The sequence below is a fragment of the Gnatocerus cornutus genome, chromosome 5 (assembly GCF_029298725.1).
Source record: "Gnatocerus cornutus isolate USDA-ARS CGAHR chromosome 5, icGnaCorn1.1, whole genome shotgun sequence".
NCBI classification, from domain to species: domain Eukaryota; kingdom Metazoa; phylum Arthropoda; class Insecta; order Coleoptera; family Tenebrionidae; genus Gnatocerus; species Gnatocerus cornutus.
Window position 1 is genome coordinate 8791610 of NC_142237.1, and position 16976 is coordinate 8808585.

Here is a 16976-nt window from a genome sequence, read left to right on the forward strand (position 1 = left end):
TTTTTAAAATCCCTCAGCGGCCAAACTATACATATTAGACTTCTGGATGAAACTACAATAAAAAAACGTCGATCAGCTTCATCCTTTCCATGAAAAAATAATATTTTCAAAATGAAGTCGCATTGCTGCCAATCCACAGAACCAATTTCCCTGTTTCGGATGACAGCTCGCGCAAACGTCAACACAACATGTTGAAAACTTTGAATTAAATTCCTGCAATGTGTCTTGCCTTCAACGATGGATACGCTTTATCACCAAACCAACAAACTCATACAACAAACCCAACAGAGTTTTCAAGCTCTGGAACAAAACTCTGGAAATGCCCTGGAAATCGAAGCTGACATCCAAGAGAAAATTGACTCAATTAACAGGTACTATTGCATTGATTAATTAATTAATTAATAAGTTACCATTGTAGTAACTGTGAGAAACTCGATGTGTACTTGTATAAAGTCTCAATTGACCAAAGACCCAACGCAAAAATGCGTTGTGATCAGTTGAAGTATGATTCAAGACATCTTCAAGCGGCGCTAACTGCTTCAAGACAGAAGAGGGCACGACGGGAAGCCGCGGTAACGGAAAGGGAGCAGTTGTTGAACCGTCGCTTCGCCCCAAATCCTGATCTAACAACGATAAATATAGATTATGCCTTGCAGCACCAGAATTCATTGCAGAATTCTCATAGGGGTGTTGATGAGATGTTGCATACAGGGGCCAACGCTTTGGAGTCTCTAAGATCACAAAGACTGACGTTGAAGGGGGCACAACGGAGGATAATGGACATGGCAAACACTTTGGGGTTGAGCAACCACACAATGAGGCTGATTGGGAAACGCGCGGCGGAAGACAAGTATATTTTGATCTTGGGAATTGTGATTACGCTTCTGGTTATGCTTTTGGTGGTGATTTATTTTACGTAACCAAGTCACACATTCCCTTTGTTACCGAACGTGTATTTAAGATGACATTTATAAATGTTTCAATATTTTTATGAGTTGTTTTTACCCCGGGAAAAAATAAATACAGTTGTGGTGAAGATAATTCCTAGGAATTTATTCGTCCCTCTGACCGCTTGTTAACAATAAAAATAAATTCTCTACAAAAAAATATTCCAGTAAGTTCTATTTTATAAACTGAAACAAGTGTGAATATTCATATGGTGAGGTTGGGATTATTTGAGCCAGCACGATTTTGTGTTAGCAAAAAATCGCACCAATCCAAGGGAATTACTATTAAAATTTTAATAAAAGCCATATCACTTTGTATTTGATTAAGGAAAAGAAACCGACGCACATTTGTCAAATGATTGTTAGCATATCAGCAGACAAGGCACATTTTCAAGAGTTCCACCATTTTACATGAAGAATAACAAAGTGATATAGTTACAACAATACTCAAGATAACAAGCATTATATTTTTTAAGACTTAAATAGTGTTGATACGATCAGTAACAAATTAAAGTAGATTCTAAAACATAACAGAAATAAATAAATCTAATAAAAATCAGTCATTTTAAATGTAAATGATTTAAATCTATCTATACATCATGACGTCAGAACTTTGGTACATACAGATGTAAGCGTCACACAACAATCTGCGAGCATGTTCAGGTAAGTGCCGATCCTGCGGAAAGTCCTCGTGTAACTGTCTGCAGATCTGTTCTTCAGATAGCCATCGTGAAATATCTGGACAAGCCACCATCTCCGGGATATTGTAGCCATTTTTCTCACCTGTGGACTCTTATTTTGAGCAAACATTCAATAAATCAATATTTTACCTTTCCGATCGGCCATGGAGTCGAAAAAGCACCAAGGAGCCTCATGACCAACGCCACACTTGACGAAAGCGACGTAATGAGAGGTTTCGATACAAATCACAGCAAATAATTCCATGAACAATCTTGGTGGCCGACAGTGATCTTCGAGCATTGAAAAATCGTCACATACTGCTAATTCAACCGGTTTATGATGCGTTCGACGCTCATGTCTGTGTGCCGTTTCCAAACAACTTCTGCAGAATGCCGTGCTTTCCAATCCTGCGTTGCTGCAGTCGTCGAAACATTCCTGACACTCCCAACGAGCTAGTTTTCCGCAAACTATACACTGACGGGGGGCTAAAAGTACGGTGATATTAAATAAGAGTTGTTGGTAAAAGATTGTTACTTACAACCCTCAATAACATCCGTCACGTCTAAAAGTTGCGAGGGAAGAATCCTGGGATACATTTTATAATTTTTACCAAACCTCGGCATTTGTATGATTAGACACGAAGGCACCTCCTTCAATTTAATATTGCTGGTGAGGAAGCTCTGCTCAAAAAGTTGCTGCACCGTTGGTAAAGTCAAATCCGCATCTTTTTCCACAAACAACTGATAATGAAACGCTTCTTGACCCGAGCTCAGTTTCAAAAACGGCTCAGCTTTAAGTATCTGCGCCAACAGCGAGTTTAAGAATTCTTCAGGGTCTTTCTCTTCGCTGGTCAACCCCGATACTGAACTTAGCCTGTCCAACAATCGCCGCAAATTCATAACGTGATCTGCTCGAACAAACAAGTTCTTTCGTAAAGGGTTCACGATTTCTTCGCGTAATACTCTTTGAACCTAGAAAGTCGTTATTTAGAGTATGAATGGAGGAATGGTGTTCAGTACCTCGTTGTATTCGGGGATGTCCCGGGGCCCTTTTGGTCGAAACAACAAACTGTCAAATACTGCCGTGTAGGTAAACATGGAGAAAAGGGTGACGTCGAGATAACATGAGTTGTGGTGGCCTTGGATCCCTCGGAATTTTCCACAAACCGCCTCGACGTCTTCTTCGGTGGGCATGCAAAGAGGCGCTACGGCACCTTCAATAATGGGGCAATCCATCTGAGGGTAACAGAAGGAGAATGTCGTTAGTTAATTACATCGTTTCTTCACTGATTAATAAAACCGACAGAAATTTTAGGAATTTTCCGGATGATCCGTAACAAAATTTATGTTGTTACCCATATCAACGAGCACAACATAGCTTTATGACTAGATTTAAAATAAATGATGGTTTTAACAGTCATAAACAATAAACAGTGTAAAAAATAAGTGTCTTTTTTTCATGTTTTGACTTTCGCTTACAGATTGAAAATTCGGCTCGGCGGCCTGGTGCACCGGCGTGGGCAGGCCATCCTGGAACCTGGAGTCTTGATGACATTGAGCCAATGGGACGAAAAGCGCTCTATTTTCAGCACACTTGAAGTACCGCTCTCCATTGTGAGTCCCGTCGGTGAGTATTAGCGGTAGCTCGGTATGTTCTTCTTCTAATTCCACCCCAACGAGCACAAAATTGGTGCCGTTTTCGGCGCCCATCCACTTAACGACGCCATATAAAGGTTCCTCAGACACGTCGTTGGAAACTTCAACTAAACTCCCGATCGTTAAGTCTTTGGTGGTACCTGGTTTAGGTGTATGGTACTTGGGTTTATCGGAGACGTTATGCGCCGACGTGGATGCCTTCTCACTTTTTTCGTTAATTTCTAAGACAAACAGGGGAATATTATTAAGGAAAGCGTAGTCGTTGTTTGAATAAATGTGATTCATGGTTCTACTTTTGGCACGCAATCTTTTCGACTTATTTAGCATAGCGAAGCTACCAAATTAAACAAATTGTACCAACTTTTCAACAATTTTAACGTACAACACATTGTTTTAAAACACTGACAGCGAGCCGAACTATTACGTGTATAAATAGCTATCTAAAAAAAGTCCGGGTTAGCAGCGGGCTATTTTTAGTTTCATACGCCATTTGTGAAAACGAAATTTCACTTACTCGACTCTTCCGCGTTTGAGGAACATCCGTTCTTCACGCCATTGACCTTTCTGGGAAGAGAGTTGTCATAGAACTTCGCTGTGGGCTTGGTTCGCTTAGGTAAAGTAGCATCGTAGAAATGTGATAAAATATTTGCACTCTTATTCCTATTGCTTCTACTATTCTCCCTGTATCCGTTCTTCTCATAATCTCCCTTTTCTAAGGATTTTTTCGCAAACTTTTCCAGCTCTTTTGGAGCAGTCGCTCCATGCCAGGAATTTGCGATAATGTCACTTAGATCCATTTCAGATTTCATTTTTGGTTTGCCATCATTAATAAGAACCGACTTATCGTGTTGGATAATTGAATTTTGATCAAAATCGTTGTTAGAGTTGGCACTTAAACTTTCCGTATCAAGAATGTTTTGAAGGGAAAGAGAGTTTCTCAGTTGTGTGGAATTTTTCGGCGGCACAGTGACGGTGTGTGAGTACTCTCCAAATTTTGTCACAATTTCCTCATTTTTGGGTTTGGAGAAATTTGTAACATTTTTTTCTAAACAACGCTCCAACTCGCTGTCCTTTGGAGTTTCTTTGTTTGTGATCAACGGACTATTTTGCAACACGAGTCGGTCAATTGTGGTGAAAACACCATATCCTGGTAGACATTGAAAATATGGAATGCCTGAGTAGGAACCATCACACTTGTTATCTTTTTTCTTTTGCTGCAATGTAATGTTAGCAAAATTTTAGGTGAAATTTAAGTACTTACGTGTAGTTTTATTCCGACACAATGTCCCATTCCTCGTGCTGCTCCCAAATACTTTATTTGCCCCAAATGAACACCATCAGTGTCGGTGAAACCAACTGTGATATCCTTGGTGATGTTGCTCAATTTATCACATCTTTCTTTGTTCTTTGCTAGCTTAACTCGTTCTTGTGGTGAAGTAACAGAAGCCAAATACGGCCAAAGTTTCTCGTTAACACTTACTATATTCTGTTGACGACAACAAAACGTCGTGGGCTCCCAAGACTCTCCATCTTTAAGAAAGCGTATAGAGATATTTCCACCGCCAAGAATGGCTTCAATTTTCACGATTTGTCCCAAAAGTGCAGTCCGTTGGCTGTGACCTGCCTTCATTTCGTTTATCAGGTCATTTTGAATGAAAATACCATATTTGTAGTCTTTGGTGCTCATATTGTTCTAGGAGTTGAAATTTCTTGACATTTTCCAGTGGACGGGAACGATTTTAGAAAACGTTTCGTTAAGCCGTTTGAGGCAAACTACGCAACATAAGTAATTAAAAGATAAAAACTGCTTCGCCTTTAATTATGACACAATACTGACAGCTCAAACATAAACACCTGTGAAGGCCGCCATTACCTAGAAATCCCATTAGTTATAACAATGATTGATGAATCACTCTCTATGCGCGGAAGTGCAGTATAACTAAAAAAAAATGTTTCCGGTTGCAAAACCAACACTACGTAATTAAAAGTTTCTCAACTTTTTTAGTCTGAAAGAGTTGTTTACGAGAAAATATCCACATTTTATGTTTACTGAGAATTCTAACCAACGCCAGCTGTTATTGTTGACATATTGTTTCAGTTTATGACTAATGTCGGGATTTGTATAATGTTAACTGCAATTAGTGGTCCGACTTAATTTGGTTTTTATTATCGGATTCGTCCTCTTGCCCCTTGGGCCCCTAAATTATTGGTTTTGTCGAGGTTGGTACCCTTGCGCCTGCGCGTGATCTGTCATCTAATATCACATGACTGTCACTAATCATATGACAAGTTAGTGGGTGAGGTGCGTTTAATACACACATAAATTCCATAAGCCCCGAAAAATGAAGGGTTGTTTGTTTAATATCGATTCTGGTTATCTCGAGGGCCTTTGCAGAGGCTTCAAATGTGGTATTTTGAAGCAAGCCGATTACCTGAACTTGGTACAATGCGAAACCCTTGAAGGTAGGTTTGATCAACCCTAAAATAGCACAAGGTGAACGTCTTTTGTCCAGATTTGAAGCTCCACTTGCAAGGCACTGATTATGGGTCTTTTCTCGCCAACGAGCCCTCACCCTTAGCTGTATCCACCATCGACAACAAACTGAGAGAAAAACTCGTGATCGAATTTCAACATATGAGAAACCAAGCAGTGGAGCCCTTGAGTACCTTCTTGGACTTTATTACGTACAGCTACATGATTGACAATATTATCTTGTTGATTACCGGGACGTTGCATCAACGTCCTATTGGGGAATTAATCCCAAAATGTCATCCACTGGGCAGCTTTGAACAGATGGAGGCCATCCATGTGGCGTCAACTCCCGCCGAGTTGTACAATGCCGTACTCGTGGACACTCCATTGGCCCCATTCTTTGTAGACTGCATCAGCGAGCAGGATCTTGATGAAATGAACATTGAGATTATACGTAACACTTTATACAAGGCCTATTTGGAGGCTTTCTTCGCATTTTGTAAAGACATCGGAGGTACTACAGCCGATTGCATGTGCGAAATTTTGGCGGTAAGTAAATTTCAACATTTGAAAAATGTAAGCTAAATGTTTGGGGTAGTTTGAGGCCGATCGTCGCGCCATCATCATCACAATCAATTCGTTCGGCACCGAATTGAGCAAAGATGACCGCGCCAAGTTGTATCCCCGTTGCGGTAAGCTTAATCCTGACGGATTAGCTGCTTTAGCTCGCGCTGAAGACTACGATCAAGTTAAAGCCGTGGCAGAGTATTATGCCGAATATCAAAAACTTTTTGAAGGAGCTGGAAGTAATCCTGGGGATAAAACTTTGGAGGATAAGTTTTTTGAACACGAGGTGAGTTTCCAAAGATGTGGGAGGCAAGACTTATATGGACTTTGTTGTTTAGGTTCGTTTGAATGTACATGCTTTCTTGCAACAGTTTCATTTTGGGGTGTTCTACTCCTATTTGAAACTAAAGGAGCAGGAATGCCGTAACATTGTATGGATCTCGGAATGCGTCGCACAGAAACACAGAGCCAAAATTGATAACTACATACCAATATTTTAAATGCAACCGCATTCCCTATTTATATCAAGCGTAGCGCTATGGTTGTTTTCGATGAACTCGTCATTCCCCTGTTTTACAAACAAATAAGTTAGAACTCAGTTGTAAATAATGGATGTATTATAAAAGTTATGATTTTAATTATTACCAACTAGTTTTTCTGTGTTAAATAAAAAATATACATAATAGGATTAAATCGTTTCTTCTATTAGCGTAAGTTCCTCGTCTCTGTCTTTTGTTACATCATCTATATGCAGTTGTGATAATACTAATGATGGTAATTGGGTGTTTGGGGGACAGTCGTACAATTGCGCGGTGCTAACATTGAGAATTTCGGAATGTTTCTCCCAGAAGGCGTCTTGAATCAGATCTTCATGAAGTGGTAAGATGACGATTCGCGTTTTTCCGTGTTTTGGATGCCTTATTCGTTTCCTAAGTAAGATTGTGCCTTTTTTATACATCACTGGTTCATTGTTGTAATTGATATTAAACTCGCTGAACAAAATTTCATTTTTATCAGATGATAACGTACCACACAGTCTCTTTTCAGCCTAAAATTGATAAGTTTTAATATAAATTAGGTAATACATTTTATTACTTCAGTATTTGTTAATCCTCCTTTTAGTACCAGTGCCCAGAACACTGTATTGTATAAATTATTGATGTGGCAATCTGCCTGTCTCCAGCTTAGATAATCCCTAAGATTCTTATCAGTGGGGTACAGAACTATTCTTGCATCAAAAGCAGGAGGATACTTGAGTCTAGTTTCCTTAAAATACTGATTCCAATAGAAAACGTACGACGATGAAAACAAACTATTAATATACGTCATGATTTTAAGTCCTCTTCTGTTATACAATTTGGTGTCTTTCCTTAACACAAATGAATATTCATCACTCTGTCCATAACAAAGAGACACGTCTTTAAATTCGTTCATAACCACAGAAGCTGCTTTATTCATTAGAGCCAGGGCGTCGGGGTCATTCGGTTTTTTGAAATTGTGTTTTGTGGAAAATTGGTGGAAAGCTCTACCGTCAATTCTGACAACTATCCAAGTGTTTGGTAGAAGTTTTTCTTCAGTTTCAAATGTTCTGACGTACTCGAACTTACTTTTTGCCATTTTGGTAATGTTTTGTATTGGCTTAATGTGATTGAAAAGCGTTTTTATCACGGTTGTCATCGAGGAAGAAAAAGTTGGAAAGAAGTGAGGTTAGGACGGTTTTGACGTTTGTCACATGCGGATTTTCAATACCAATTCCACGCGACTTGTGCACTGGGTCTGTGCCCGAACTTTCTTTTAATTAATTAATTTATTGTTGTCGTAATGGCCACCGCTTATTAGTCAAGTGGCAAAATTTCTGGTATTACCAGGACTCACAATTAATTTAAAAGCGCTTTATTAACTTACAAATGGTGCATTCTAAGAACATTTTTCCTTCTCAACTGACTAACTAGCATAATATTGTTGTAATTCTTCATCCTGAGGCTTCAGAATCACCTTGTCCCTCATATTCACCACCCAGCCAGGATGTAACCCGAAGAATATCTGTCTAGGGTCCTTTCTCTCAGTTAGCATTTCATATTTAGGGTCCTTTTCAATCTCAGGAAGTTTGTATCCATATTTCTGGGCTAAAACGAGTCTTTCCTCGGAAATCTTCTCAGGATCTGCCAGGTATCCTCTTTTCGCTGGATCAGAATAATATTCAATGGCATCTGGGGGTGGCAACATACGTCGCGGGATAGGGACACCCCTTTCAAAGAATTTTTTGGTGTTGAGCATACATTGAAGGCTGTGTTGGTCATAATAGGCTGTTGTGATTACTCCTCCAGCTCTTTCAATAGCTGCAATTACAGTTTCACTTGCGTATTGTACTTCAATGTTGATTTTAGTATTAAAAACGTCGGCTCCTTCATCAGTAAGTTGAATTCCATACTGCCGCTGATCTGGTAGGATTTTATATAGTCCAGTGTTTAAGATTGAAACTAAGTCAATAGGCTGTGTGTCATCAACTCTGTTCAATTCAATGTATTTCAAGAGGTCCAACAAAGAAATCGGGGGATATTCTCGCCTTAAACTAAATCACAATTAGATTACCATTTGTCTGTTTATTTAGGATACATACTGGTGGCCTTTGTAGTAAGGTTCATGAGGGAATCGTAAGTAAAAGGGATTATTTCCAGTTTCGTAGCCCAAGCGCATGTAATTCTGACGCTGACCGGAACCTTTGTTTCCACAACCATGCTTGTCACCACCGTGTTGGGCTCGCCCCCTTTTGCTGCGCTACAATTTCAAAATTACAATATATTCGAGGTTAGGCAACGGACTTACGATTCGGGAGTTTGGATGGGGCCGGATGTTCGCTAAACAAACGCGCGGTAAATATCTCAGCATACTAAGGGCTTTGTCTACGGTTCCGGACCCCATTTTGCGGCTAAATGAGGGTCCCTGTAAGTGAGGTTATATTGGACACTGAAAAGTCAGCTGTCAAATGTGGTGCCAACATAAGACAGTCAAATTCCTCACGTATTCAAAATATTTTTTGCAACTTTTGCATTTTTGCAAAAGAAGGTAAATTTTTAAGTTTGTGCTTAACTCTTTTGGTTTTAATTGCAATAGTGTTTGCTTTGGATAATTATTGCAAATTTACAACACCGAATTTTGTTCAATAGCTATTTGTGTAACTAGTGAGAAAAATGCACCTTTGTTCACGGCAACTGAGTGTTTTGGTAAATTTTGCTTTTTCGCAGTTATTATGAAGCCTTGTCTAGAAGTTTCACTTTATTGATTATAGAGAAGAAATAATTACAACATAATTGGTTAACTAATAGTAAATCAACGATAGCAAATTAATGATAACAATACATCTAACAACCTAAAAATAATAATGAATATGTCGTGTATAACCTAGGCGAAGATGATAAACGTTAGCGTCGTAAGAGTATTTTCTGGTTCTTATCAAAAGCATCATAAGAATGATGATACATCGATTGCGCAGCATAGCTACTACATGTAACTGTTCAATATCATAACAAGTGAATTTGAAACATTTAAAACATATTTGTAGCACCTAAGATTGAACAATAAAGATATAAAAGGTCCTGTAAAAAAAGTTAACACGGAATAAATATAAAATGAATAATATAGGACACATCCAGGGTAAAAAACCGTCGACAATTTTGAGAGAAATTGTGGACGTTTTTTGCTGTTAAAAGATTAAGAGCTTTCGTATGTTCGAGAGTTGATGAAATCTCTTCCAAATTTAAACTACCTATAGAAATCGACGGCTATTGTTAATACAATAGAATTCGCTTCTCGACGGCTTTTCGACATATAGGGCACTCCGTCATCTGGTCGCCGCACATTTGGCACAATCCATGACCACATAGGAAAATCATATTTTTCAAGCGATCCAAACACACAGGGCACATTGTCTAAAAACGACAGATAAAGTAATAGAAAAAAAGTTGGAATTTCCCTCACTTGTTCTTTGATATCTTGCAACTGCTGCTGTAATTTTTGAATATCGTTGCTATTGTTGGTATCTCTGCCCCCGTTGTTCATGAGCGGGCCTTGAATTTGGGTTGAATCACTAGTGGAGGGTTTGGGTTCTTCTTCGGCATCGGCTTTGACCTCTGAGATGGTACCTAGTCCACCACTGCACACCGCCAATGGTACCATCAGTTCGATTTGTGATCGGCACATCACACATTTTTTCATTATTTGGGAACAGCTATCGCACGCACACATGTGTCCGCAAGGTTTGAACAAAACGGTGGACTTCTTATCGGAACAGACCAGACATTCTTCGATCTGAAACATTTATTTTTATTAAAAGAAAAAAATGTCGCGAGACGAACCTTGATTCTATTGCTGACAGATTCTCTACAAATGAGGCACTTCTTGACCCTCGGACCACACAAAGAGCAACAAGTGACGTGTCCGCAAGGCTGGAACAGCATGTCTCTTTTAGCGTCTGAACACACTAGACATTCGTCGAGCGTCGATGTTATATTGGTGTTTTGATTGTTCTGGTTAGGCCCCATGTCCATCTCTCCACTCTGCTTGTCCTTGTGGCATTTCTTCAAAGTTTTACACAAGTTGGGATCAGGACACAAATCCAAGGGAGTCTGACCCTTTTTATTCTTCAAATCCAAATCCGCGCCGTTTCCTGCTAAGAAACACGCGATACTAGCTGACGACTTCTTGTCGCAACCTTGAGTTCCCAACCCCATGAGAAGTTTACCAACGTCTTGCACGTCATGAAGTTGACGTAGTTGAGACAGGGTATGATGACGCAAGGCTTCGTGCAAAGGCGTATCGCCATCTTTATCTGCTATGTTCAAATTAGCACCTTCTCGGACGAGAAGCTAAAACGACGGATTAGTAAACGAATAAGGGGTAGATAGAAAATACTTACTCGAACAATTTGGGTGTGCTGGCGCTCCACGGCGAGATGAAGGGCTGTTTGAAGGTTTACATTCTGAAGATCCATGTTTGCTTTGCCGTGGAGTACGAGCTGTTCAGCGACTTCCACGTGGTTGTTCAGGGCGGCAAGGTGAAGAGCTGTGTAACCATCGTCTTTCTTTTCGTCCACGATCCACGGGCGGGGAAGCTTTGCCAAGAGGATTTTCATCGCGCTGAAAGGAAAAAGACACTTTTAATTAAAGCTACGTGTTCATCATACAATGTTTCCTAATAATTTGGACATGAAGACGGTAAAATAAATAAGTCTCGGATCAACTTGAAAGAACATAGAAAAGCAATTAACACATAATTAATGGCGTTGCTAAGAAGAAGTTTATCTGCGGCTTAGTTGAATACAAGATTACTAGCGAATAAGTCCGATTGATAAACAATATGTTTATGTAAACCACGATTCCGTATCTTTGACGGGCAAAACTGGGTAATCCCGATCAGAGTGAAGGCCCCTGGGAGAACGTGAACGTGAGCGCTGGACAAAAGGACGAAGATGTTATCGTTCCAGCTTCTATCACGATAAACGTTAAATTCTTACAGCTTCCACGGACATTTTTCAAGACATATCGAATCAAAATTTATCTCTCGGTCCTAAAATTTTCCGTTTTTGCGAAGAAACTAGCTAGGCGAATTTATTTGTTTTTGTTGGAGTTCTTCTCTGAGTACTAAATGGCCCGTTTTGGTAAATTATTACTAAATTATTAATTAAGATGCTGTCCTTCAGAAATTGAATCCTGAAGAAACGGCGCGTACTGTTGCCAACCTGACGGCTTAGGTAAATTCCCCAACGTAGGAAATTCAAATTCCAGACGCTTGTCATCGTAGCCCAGACAGAAGAGACATCGACTCATCAACATATGCTCAGCGTTAAGTGGGAGAGTCAGCAATGCATCACATTATGACGTTTGCCCCCTTGGCCTCGATTCTCGTAAAGCAGTGGCGGCCGAACTTAATTACTTATGTGTACGCAGCATGTAATCCTTGATTAATAACGTGTTGATTTTATGACTGCAACCCCGCAAAATCAAACAGACCAAATATATGCGGGATGATTGCAAAAACATATCAACTAGAGTAATTCGCAGCTTTCGCTACGAATTTTACTAATTATGGGTACGCCACTGGCCTTTTAACGAACTCGACTAAATGCTCGGTTAATTGAAACCGCACGGTATTTTACCAAGCGCTTTCAACTTCAATATCGTCGAATCAGTAATCGCTTCTATTGTTTACATAATGGCGTTTTGTGTGCGTGAATACCTAAAATTAATAATGGCAATGTCCGTCTTGACGAAAAAGCTGGTGAACACAACGATCTTATTATGTTTGTAGTCCTGACGCTCGAGAGCAGAAAATAGTCGTAGTTGGTGCGCCTAACGACGGATTTATTTTCGTGCAAGAAAACAGTGTGCAGTTACCAAGACTATAATACAGTGGGACGAAATTAAAACGACCATTTCACCGGAAAAGTGAGGTATGTCGGCGGTGTTTTCATGATTTGTATCCACGTTTCTTCCTTCTTCTCCAAATATGAAATGCGTGGTTATGACAACAATCTTGAAAGCTCGTTCAACAATCCGAGGTGTGAAATTGTGCGGCAGAGAAGCTCCATTGCTCAACAGGAGTTACATTTTTAGATGTTAGTTGAACGATTTGCGAATTGAATAACTCCACAACTATAAAATATTCATTTGAAGCGTGAGTTATAATAATTGCGCGACAGTGACAAACTTTTTTACAGTGACGTAATACAGGCGCCATTATTGAAAAATGGCGTCTTTAGAGTAGCTAAGCCGTTTTTAATGCAAACTGATTTCATCAGGTAGGGCCGCGCATTTCGTCCAAATATTTTAAGTGGGGCTCTTTATGAAATAATTTAATTCTTAATTCTCGGTTGGGCCCGGAAAAGCTCTTTAGTTATTAAAATATCTGGCTAAAGTATGAATACATAATATGCAAATCTCTAGAATAATAAACGGAGTGACAGTGACTCCTTACTCTTGAAACGGTTTTCATTAGGAAGCGAAAACTCCGCCGTCCTTGCTCTTCTTCCAACTACATATTTTAATTAATTTTGTTGCTGTTGGTGCCATTTTATCCGTTATCAAAAAAAACTCTGGAAAGAAGTTAGAAAAACGAGATGCCGAGTGATGGCAACCATGTGTGGTACAAACATTCCTGTGGTCTATGATTTAATTCAACACTTTCCCGGTATTGTTGGCGATTTCTTGCCATGTGAATAAGTCACGATAATCTGACGTCTCTGCTTGATTTAAGGTTGTGTCTTCTAGAGGGCGACCGTGATAATTAAGATAAGACCGATCGTAGAACGCTTTCACCTAAATTTATACCGGATATCCTCTCTATACGTTATTTCCGCCTTTTTGCCCTCGAATCGCGAACGAATTTCGTACGATGCCATTAAAAAATACTTCTTTTTTCCTCGAAGTTTGCGGTTGGCACCAATGTTTTAACTTGAGATGTTACCGACAGATAAAACTGTTTGATGCACGACGGATAACAGATTATAAATTTAGATTTTACTGAAAGTATTAACTAATATTTAGAGCGAGCGGGTTTTCAGTGTTCCATAAACTCCCGTTTACGGTTTCCTTCTCCGAAAATCAATCCATTGATTTTGTATAGGATAGTTTGTTTTGGATGATCTCGGTTAAATACAGGGTGATTGATTTGTTTGCTTCGATGTTGATAAGTTGGAGATTGAGAGTAGTTCAAATGGGGAAAGTTTCGCTCAGGTTCCAACCTGTAATAACAACCGGAAAAACAGACGCTGAAAGGATATCTTATTTAGGAAATTTTCAGGGATTCAGCTTGTTTATCCTTCAGTTGACAATTGAACAGATGAGTTCAGTTTTAATTGTTTTTTTATTCAGATTGATCTTGCGCTCGCTTCGCTCGCTTTTGATGTTTATGAGATATGGGGGTGAAATTTGCGGAAATAACAAAGTAACATCCTGTATATTCTTGGTTGGGGTGTTCTGAGAAATATGTTAATCGGGGCTTTCCGTTCCACTCCATGGGAATTTTTCAGGTCAGGTCAGGTCGCGGATTGTTTCAGTGATTCGTCACGCAAACAAACCTCCCCTTACCCTACGTCAAAATATCACAGATGTGTCAACAGACATTCCCCATTTACTCGTAGTTGAATTAATTATGCCATCACGGATGACGTCACGGTAATTTAAAAACAACAAAAGAATAAATTTTGTCATTCATTAATTCTGCGCCCGGTACCAGATTAATCCAATGACCGCGAGTGTTTAGCCGATACCGAATTCTATATATTTTTAGCGTTCTATTTCTGTATTTCATTCAAATTTTTCGAAAATAACATAAACAAAGGAGAACTCGTGTAGGTCGATTCAATCAAGTTCTTTTTCAAATTATATTAGAGCAGTAATGGCGGCTAATTTAAATCAGTTCGTGCCAGCCGTAAAACAGAAACAATAGCCACACATAAAAATCAATCAGCTTGCTGGATAACGTTGATACGTGAAGCGCGGAAGTGACGTGAGTGATACGGCCAGTGGTGGTTCGTTAAGGAAAAAAATCGCCGGTTCTTATAATTGGCGAGGAATCATCCCATTCTTCGATAATCCGGTTAGGTAATTCGAGACGAATTACGACGATAATTTTGCTTCATCCCTACTCGAAAGCTCCTCCTTTTTATCAATCGAGTAATGTTTCGCGGGCAGACGACTGGGGAAAGTGCGATGGCACCAAGTAAGGAGCGTGTATCAACTCCCAGGATATAAATACAGTGCGTTTCTAAACTGTCATGTCTAATCAAAGCGTTCAGTGGCGTAGGGTGAACCCACAAGTTCAATGTCCTAAAGTAATTTGCTATGAATAATGTCGCATAGGCATGAGACTTTTTTCATCGTCCTATGTACAATCTTATAATAATAGAATTATGGATGGGAGAAGTAGGGTTTAATGGTACGTGCATCGTTCCCAAAATATGCACGTTCTCCCCCGCAATGGCTGTCGGACTTATATATTTAGATCGCACGCGTTTGTCAGATGATGCAAGTCTATTTGGGGATCATTCAAGACAGAAAAAACCACGATGCCCCTAGGACTGAAATTATGACATTCAAACACCTTTTTACGACCAGTCGAAACCATCATCTGGTTATTTTCTATTTAAAAATACATGTAATTCGAGTTTCATGAGTTCAAACGTCCATAAATAATAAGAATTGCTCAATTCCTGCACTCCATGATTGATAGATCTAGTTCAAGCCAAAGTTCTATGATTTCAAAACCTCTCAAAATTCAGCTGTGCTAAATTCCCTGTGAGGAAAAAAGGCCTGGCTTGATCACAGATTGAATCTTTTAATTGGCTAAGTTTGAAGAAAATTCCATTTGGAATTTGAAATGTGTTGGAAGCTCTGCACGCCTAACTTCAAAGCAACTCTTTGAAGGATTGTTATTATTTAATTAGTATGAAATTCCTCTAAAGTATACTTCATAATATCCTTCTAACTCCCATCAAATATTTTTTATACCGCCTAAAGTAAATTTGGCCCGAGAATCGCCTCTTTATTATGTTATTTACCGCGTTAGTTCGGACCTCCGCCATTGGCATTGTTATTATCCGCCCTTAGAACGACTCTCCCGGAAAAGGCAACAACTTAATTCCACACTTTTTCCGTTTAGCACCTCCTCTGAAGCTTCTACAAAAAAATCTCCGAGTCACAAACAAGTAATTGCAGTATCTTTTATATTGCTGTCGTTCAGGAAAGAATGACCTGCCGTCACGTGTGCTTAACAGTTTAAGCCGCAACAATTACCATTTTTCTTTTCCTCGTTTTTAACTCTCCGCAGTGTAGAAAAACGGAAATCTCGCCTTGCAAATTAACGAGAATTTGTCTCTGCTTGTCATAACTTCAAAAAGAGGGGTAAAAAGAATGAAAATGGAAAGCAATTAAATCAGTATACACACCCTTTCGGTTGAGTTCGGTAGCGATAATTTGATGGAGGGATGTCAGGAATAAACAAGGGGGAAGTGTTGACCTATCTGCCTACTATTGTCACGCGATTGTGACATTTCGCCGGTGCGGGACAAGCAGGTTAAGAAGTCGGGGAACAAGCGACAGTGAAAAAAATTATAATTAATAGCACGCCACCACATATAATGGTGAGGAAATAATCTCAGACCATCAATTTATAAAGCTATATGCATTAAAATAAAAAAGTTAGTTAAAAGTTTAATGATTCGGAAGTTAGTGTCTTCTCCCTTTTCCAAATTTAAAAGAAGTCCCATTATGACTTTTTTATGGGGCAATTTTAGTTACACTTTCTCTCGTATTATACGTTTCGCATCCTAAAACCTGGCGAAATCTTTTCCCGTGTTTTCCGAGGGTAGGTAACGAAGGAATGTTGGTCTATTTCACGGGGACCTATTCGATCTAATCTTGCTGCAGCTTCGAATTTCTAATTACTTTTTATAAACATTGTTTCGAGGGACATGATTTTCAAATACTAAAGTTAAAGTACCGGTAAACGTCGGAGCTCCGAAATTTGAAGTACGTTGGTATCCCTGTTGATACAAACTTCAAGTTTTGAAACGAAACAGTTATTTACAGTCGAACAACTGTAAGTAGGATTTTACGGCTCGACGGCAATGTTTGCCTGGGGCTCAGGCGGCATTTG

General features: G+C 39.4%; 6 protein-coding genes across 8 annotated transcripts in view; 2 read left to right on the forward strand and 4 right to left on the reverse strand.

Moving 5' to 3' along the window:
* The first annotated feature begins 64 nt into the window (after positions 1 to 64).
* On the forward strand, positions 65 to 1041 carry Membrin (golgi SNAP receptor complex member 2). Its single transcript, XM_088037434.1, has 2 exons — positions 65 to 371; positions 419 to 1041. The coding sequence occupies exons 1-2, from the start codon at positions 238 to 240 to the stop codon at positions 918 to 920; spliced, it is 636 nt and encodes a 211-aa protein (XP_087893560.1). The 5' UTR covers positions 65 to 237; the 3' UTR covers positions 921 to 1041.
* CYLD (ubiquitin carboxyl-terminal hydrolase CYLD) lies at positions 1027 to 5248 on the reverse strand. Of its 3 annotated transcripts, none has more exons than XM_088037416.1 (8): positions 5157 to 5248; positions 4545 to 5056; positions 3798 to 4497; positions 3107 to 3504; positions 2648 to 2863; positions 2167 to 2599; positions 1778 to 2113; positions 1027 to 1730 (listed from the first exon to the last, which is right to left on the reverse strand). In XM_088037416.1, exons 2-8 carry the CDS (start codon positions 4968 to 4970, stop codon positions 1534 to 1536), a joined length of 2706 nt encoding a protein of 901 aa, XP_087893542.1. In that variant the 5' UTR covers positions 4971 to 5056; positions 5157 to 5248; the 3' UTR covers positions 1027 to 1533. The 3 variants fall into 3 exon arrangements, with proteins under 3 accessions (XP_087893542.1, XP_087893541.1, XP_087893540.1); XM_088037415.1 differs by having other exon boundaries at positions 5121 to 5208; XM_088037414.1 differs by having other exon boundaries at positions 4545 to 5185.
* A 225-nt stretch (positions 5249 to 5473) lies between these two features.
* On the forward strand, positions 5474 to 7016 carry VhaAC39-1 (V-type proton ATPase subunit VhaAC39-1). Its single transcript, XM_088037422.1, has 4 exons — positions 5474 to 5746; positions 5797 to 6305; positions 6355 to 6609; positions 6662 to 7016. Exons 1-4 carry the CDS (start codon positions 5626 to 5628, stop codon positions 6821 to 6823), a joined length of 1047 nt encoding a protein of 348 aa, XP_087893548.1. The 5' UTR covers positions 5474 to 5625; the 3' UTR covers positions 6824 to 7016.
* Positions 7006 to 8117, reverse strand: THG (tRNA-histidine guanylyltransferase). The gene is made up of 2 exons (XM_088037425.1): positions 7419 to 8117; positions 7006 to 7371 (listed from the first exon to the last, which is right to left on the reverse strand). Exons 1-2 carry the CDS (start codon positions 7998 to 8000, stop codon positions 7012 to 7014), a joined length of 942 nt encoding a protein of 313 aa, XP_087893551.1. The 5' UTR covers positions 8001 to 8117; the 3' UTR covers positions 7006 to 7011.
* An 83-nt stretch (positions 8118 to 8200) lies between these two features.
* mRpL15 (mitochondrial ribosomal protein L15) lies at positions 8201 to 9316 on the reverse strand. The gene is made up of 3 exons (XM_088037426.1): positions 9150 to 9316; positions 8944 to 9101; positions 8201 to 8895 (listed from the first exon to the last, which is right to left on the reverse strand). The coding sequence occupies exons 1-3, from the start codon at positions 9243 to 9245 to the stop codon at positions 8268 to 8270; spliced, it is 882 nt and encodes a 293-aa protein (XP_087893552.1). The 5' UTR covers positions 9246 to 9316; the 3' UTR covers positions 8201 to 8267.
* Positions 9317 to 9581: 265 nt separating this feature from the next.
* mib1 (E3 ubiquitin-protein ligase mind bomb 1) overlaps positions 9582 to 16976 on the reverse strand; it is a 181315-nt gene continuing 173920 nt past the window's right edge. The window contains exons 5-8 of the mRNA XM_088037413.1: positions 11239 to 11458; positions 10679 to 11188; positions 10302 to 10631; positions 9582 to 10252 (exon numbers count right to left, since the gene is read on the reverse strand). Coding sequence (XP_087893539.1) covers positions 10112 to 10252; positions 10302 to 10631; positions 10679 to 11188; positions 11239 to 11458 — 1201 coding nt within the window. The 3' untranslated portion in view covers positions 9582 to 10111. The remainder of the gene's footprint in view (positions 10253 to 10301; positions 10632 to 10678; positions 11189 to 11238; positions 11459 to 16976) is intronic.

What these genes read in the sequence shown, in the direction of transcription:
- Membrin (XM_088037434.1), top strand. Translation starts at nt 238, where the DNA reads ATGGATACGCTTTATCACCAAACCAACAAACTCATACAACAAACCCAA. An exon ending in AAAATTGACTCAATTAACAG is followed by an intron (nt 372 to 418) that starts GTACTATTGCAT and finishes TTACCATTGTAG; the next exon opens with TAACTGTGAGAAACTCGATG.
- VhaAC39-1 (XM_088037422.1), top strand. Translation starts at nt 5,626, where the DNA reads ATGAAGGGTTGTTTGTTTAATATCGATTCTGGTTATCTCGAGGGCCTT. An exon ending in GCATGTGCGAAATTTTGGCG is followed by an intron (nt 6,306 to 6,354) that starts GTAAGTAAATTT and finishes TGTTTGGGGTAG; the next exon opens with TTTGAGGCCGATCGTCGCGC. An exon ending in ATAAGTTTTTTGAACACGAG is followed by an intron (nt 6,610 to 6,661) that starts GTGAGTTTCCAA and finishes TTTGTTGTTTAG; the next exon opens with GTTCGTTTGAATGTACATGC.
- THG (XM_088037425.1), bottom strand. Translation starts at nt 8,000, where the DNA reads ATGACAACCGTGATAAAAACGCTTTTCAATCACATTAAGCCAATACAA. An exon ending in GAGGATTAACAAATACTGAA is followed by an intron (nt 7,372 to 7,418) that starts GTAATAAAATGT and finishes TATCAATTTTAG; the next exon opens with GCTGAAAAGAGACTGTGTGG.
- CYLD (XM_088037416.1), bottom strand. Translation starts at nt 4,970, where the DNA reads ATGAGCACCAAAGACTACAAATATGGTATTTTCATTCAAAATGACCTG. An exon ending in GTGTCGGAATAAAACTACAC is followed by an intron (nt 4,498 to 4,544) that starts GTAAGTACTTAA and finishes ATTACATTGCAG; the next exon opens with CAAAAGAAAAAAGATAACAA. An exon ending in CTCCATGGCCGATCGGAAAG is followed by an intron (nt 1,731 to 1,777) that starts GTAAAATATTGA and finishes AAGAGTCCACAG; the next exon opens with GTGAGAAAAATGGCTACAAT.
- mRpL15 (XM_088037426.1), bottom strand. Translation starts at nt 9,245, where the DNA reads ATGGGGTCCGGAACCGTAGACAAAGCCCTTAGTATGCTGAGATATTTA. An exon ending in CCCATCCAAACTCCCGAATC is followed by an intron (nt 9,102 to 9,149) that starts GTAAGTCCGTTG and finishes TTGAAATTGTAG; the next exon opens with CGCAGCAAAAGGGGGCGAGC. An exon ending in CCTTACTACAAAGGCCACCA is followed by an intron (nt 8,896 to 8,943) that starts GTATGTATCCTA and finishes ATTGTGATTTAG; the next exon opens with TTTAAGGCGAGAATATCCCC.